The sequence below is a fragment of the Entamoeba invadens genome (genome assembly GCF_000330505.1).
Source record: "Entamoeba invadens IP1 unplaced genomic scaffold scaff_1105074724539, whole genome shotgun sequence".
NCBI lineage: Eukaryota > Evosea > Mastigamoebida > Endamoebidae > Entamoeba > Entamoeba invadens.
The window spans coordinates 63274-67463 of NW_004440352.1; the positions used below are offsets into that span (position 1 = coordinate 63274).

General features: G+C 27.9%; 1 protein-coding gene across 1 annotated transcript; it reads right to left on the bottom strand.

Annotated features, from left to right (window-relative positions):
• Positions 1–1512: 1512 nt before the first annotated feature.
• Positions 1513–2795, bottom strand: EIN_392530 (hypothetical protein; the record flags this gene model as incomplete). The annotated part of the gene is made up of 2 exons (XM_004256455.1): positions 1513–2184; positions 2325–2795. The coding sequence occupies 2 exons, from the start codon at positions 2793–2795 to the stop codon at positions 1513–1515; spliced, it is 1143 nt and encodes a 380-aa protein (XP_004256503.1).
• Positions 2796–4190: the final 1395 nt, after the last annotated feature.

A 4190-nucleotide genomic window follows, 5' to 3' on the forward strand; every position in this document is an offset into this window, starting at 1 on the left:
CATTTATAATATTAACAATTATTGTTAAAAATATTAAATAATTTACTTTGTATTATTATTCGATTGATTTTGTAACAAATTGTGTTTTGTGTTTTTAACCCTTCGATGACGGGAACAATCAAAATTTGTAAAAAATAAAAATCTTAGTCAATTGTAATGTAAATGTGATTATTGTTCTTTAATTTTTTTTCACAAAATACTAGACACCCTGGAACGACGGCTCTAGTATATTTTTATAGTAAATTGTTATAAATTATAGTAAAAAAAGTGAATTTTTGTTGAAGTTGGGATGAACAAAGGTTCACTGTTTTGCTTGATCCTTTCAGAAACAAGTCACAGTTCAATGGAAAAGTCAGATCAAAAATTTATTGAGATGTCCACAACCAATTACGATAATAAAATTAATTATAAAATATAACAAAGACCAAATTGCATCATAAAACATACTGGTCCAGAATATTCAAAATCAATTACATCATAAAATAACAAAGAAAAAATAATAAAGCATAGACTTTGAGGTGTCTTGAAATTTCAATATGCAATTGATCTCAAAAACAATTACAAGGGAAATTAAATAGATTTTTTGTAAACTTTGAAAAATACAATAATTTAAAAAATTGGGTTTTGCTATTTTTTTATGATACAAAAAGATAAGACGTAAAGACACTTTTGTTTGTTCCGACTTTGAAAAATAAATCTTAAAGAAAATAAGTGTAAAATAAACAAAAAATATCTAAAATACATTTTCAAAAGTACCAAAAATCACAAAATCGAGAAAAATTTATAAAATCAACTTTAACAATAAAAATAATCGTATTTAATTAAACTTTGATCACCACGAGGTTTTGTGGACATCCATTGAATTTCAGGTTGTGCCACTGTCGAGGAAGCAAGATATGAATTCATTGTTTGTAATTTGAATTTTATATCATTTTCAAACAAAAACAAAAGGCAAAACGTGTTTTATGCAATCTATTTAAAATATAAAGATTTGTATTTGGTAAATAATTGTTTATTTTGCAGCCACTGTTTATTCAATTTTTAAATTATGCATTTTTGGGCAACAAACAAATAATTTAAATTAAAAATAAAGGGATAATAGAAATTATAAACAAAAAACAAATAGCCAAAAACTTAACAAATAATAAAAAAAATATTTTGAACTATATTATATAATAAAAAATATTATTTATTAAAATGGAAATTTAATAAATTATAGTTTTGTCATAATAAATTTACAATTTGATAGAATTATCAACAAACACCATTATAACACCATTATCACCATACTAATGCATATATTATACCGACGGTTGTTTATGGTGTTGAGTAACGACTTCACGATGTCGTTATAACACAAGTTATAAAAACTTATCCATAAGTAAAAAATGGTATAATGACCCCTATTTTTATTTTATTTCACGATAATTTTTTTCGAGGTTCAATAAAAAAGCACGTATTGAATGAAATAAACAGTTCCTACTTTATAAAAAACCAAACAAAATAGAAAAATCATTTCATTTTCATTAAAGCACCAGAAAGATTGTTCAAAAAATCCACTCGTTTGCAAGGGTGGTAATTTGAGTACGTTTTATACGCGTTTAAGGCAGCTATATCAATCATATCATATAAAGCCCTGATGTTCCACCTGTTGGTTCGACGTCTACAGGTATAGTACCGGGTCATCTGTTCCACAGTGTCAACCCCACCCATTTTGTGGTTGTAATCAAGGATGGGCTGGGGTTTGTGTATTGTCATTTTTTCTTTGCCAATGAACACATCCTGCTCGACGATTTCAATTTCATTCTTTTCGTGGCAGGTTGACAAGACCAATACCAGCTTCTTTTTCTCGTTGAAGTAAGAGATGAGCTTACACTTTCCTTTCGAGAAAAAGATGGTGGTATCGGGAGTTCTCCCTTTGATTGTCTTGGCTTCGTCAGGAAGTTCTTTCCTATTGATCCTCATGGTTCCCAAAAGTTGGCACCCACATGAAGCAAGGTAGTGTGACAACCTTAACGTACAGAAGAAGTTGTCACACACAACGGTAAACTTGTTACCACGGCATAACATGGGTAGCACCATGTCCCTGACCACTCTAAAGCCCTGATTGTCCTCCTTACCACCACACTTACCACAGTACATTTGGAGGTTTAGAGTCATTCCTGTCTCACAGTCAGCACACATCTACAAGTTAGAAAACTATAAATAACTCAAATAAACAAATAATTAAATTATTAAATTTGATCATACATGTCAAACCAATAATAACTATCCGTCATTTTTGACTTCATAAATAAAACTCATTTGGTAAAAATAGAACAAACCCAAAACTTTATACCATAACGTCCAGGCTTAGACTTAATAAACACCTTAGCCCACATATGCCCTTTATAAGAACACAAATGTTCGTCAACCGAAACACTATTACTAGGTTTGTAATAGGTTTGGTTGACAAGATTAGAAATAAACTTATCTAAAATCACTCTAATTTTAGAAAAGCTGTCGTGTGCATTTGGAGTTATTGCAGGGACGACTTTAACAACTCCACTACCAACGATGCCCCTTTTGATTCTGACATCTTTCCTGAGTTGCTCTTCAGAGAGATCTCTGAAATCTCGATCTGAATATTCCGCGCAGTTGAAATACTCTCCTTCTGGTCCGTTTTCAGCTTCCTCTTTCTCTTCGACATCCCCATCATCTGAAGTGTCTGATGCATCATCACAAACATCATCTGGCTGGCCCACATCGTAAGTTTCGATGTGTGAAGAAATGAATTTAAACGTGTCACGTGGCATGCTATTTCTATAAATAGATTTTCCGTGGTCGATTGACCAAAGCTCTTCCACGGGATTAATGACATCATGGTGAGCTCCCATGTAGAGAAGAATTCCTAGGTACCTCAGGATGCTCGTTTTAGAAAGTTTGTTATCATCAGTCTTATGTTCTTTGGCTATTTTTTTATTTGAAAACAACAAAAGGTTATTTGTTATCTCTTCACAAAAAAACAACCTAAAACACTCAACTTCAGTTAAATTACTTCCTTTGGGATCAAACGAGTAAGTCGGATCAGGCGAAGCTTTAACGTGTCGTGAGCTTTTTGGTGCTTCTCCTTCTTTCTTTTATTTAAATGTGCCAACAATTTCGTCTTCTTGCATAAGGTTTATGTTTTTAAATTCGATAAAAAATGTTTGCGATAGAAATTTATTGTTTTAATTTAACATATTATAATATTACATTGATTTACATACATATAATAAATAATAATATTACTATTAAAAACGATCAATGAATAAATTTTTTAAACATTTTTGTATTATATAAAAATAATTTAAATTAATTAAAAAATCATTATAAATTTAATTTATACTTTAGATTATATTTATTTTAAAATAATACAAATTATAACTAATTTTCATTGTTATTATTGATTATATTTATTAGTGAAACTAATTTAAAATTGGATTATTAGCTTGTTTTTATGTTTCATTGAGTGAAATTATTTTCAAACGTTCGATGGATAAATGTATTTTTCGTTGTCTTGAATCCAAATTAATATACAAAAATTTACAATAATAAATAAATTATTGTAAAAATATACTATTGCTACTTTTTGAAATCCATCAAATAATAAATGATGATTCAAATTTCTCAATTAAACCAAATAAACAAAACAACTTTTTTGTTTTATTTTTAAAATATACACAACTACTTTAATATAATAATTATAATAGAAACTTATTAGTAAACGATTTTATTATTTTTTATAAATACAACAACACAATTGATAATAGTTTTAAGAAAATTGAAATTTTAAACTGATTGTGTTTAGTATCGATTATATTTTTCTTCTACTATCAATAATTATTTAAATAATATATTTATTTAAATAAATGGTAATATAATGTTGTTGTATATAAAAATAAAAATAATTATCGAAAAACAGAAACATACTTGACAAAAAAACAAGAAGAATTAAATAGAGTCGAATAATTAGAGATGGATTACAATCGAATTTAAAGTTCAAATAAAAACACTACTAACCAACATAATAATCCAAGACAAATTGTTGCAAATTATCTTATTTTTTTCTTGTGTTTTTATCGTTATTTCCTGAAAGTACACGTAATTGTGTTCCATTCATAGTAATAAATTAAAAACAAAAGACTTGTTTTCCATGTTTATAAATAAAA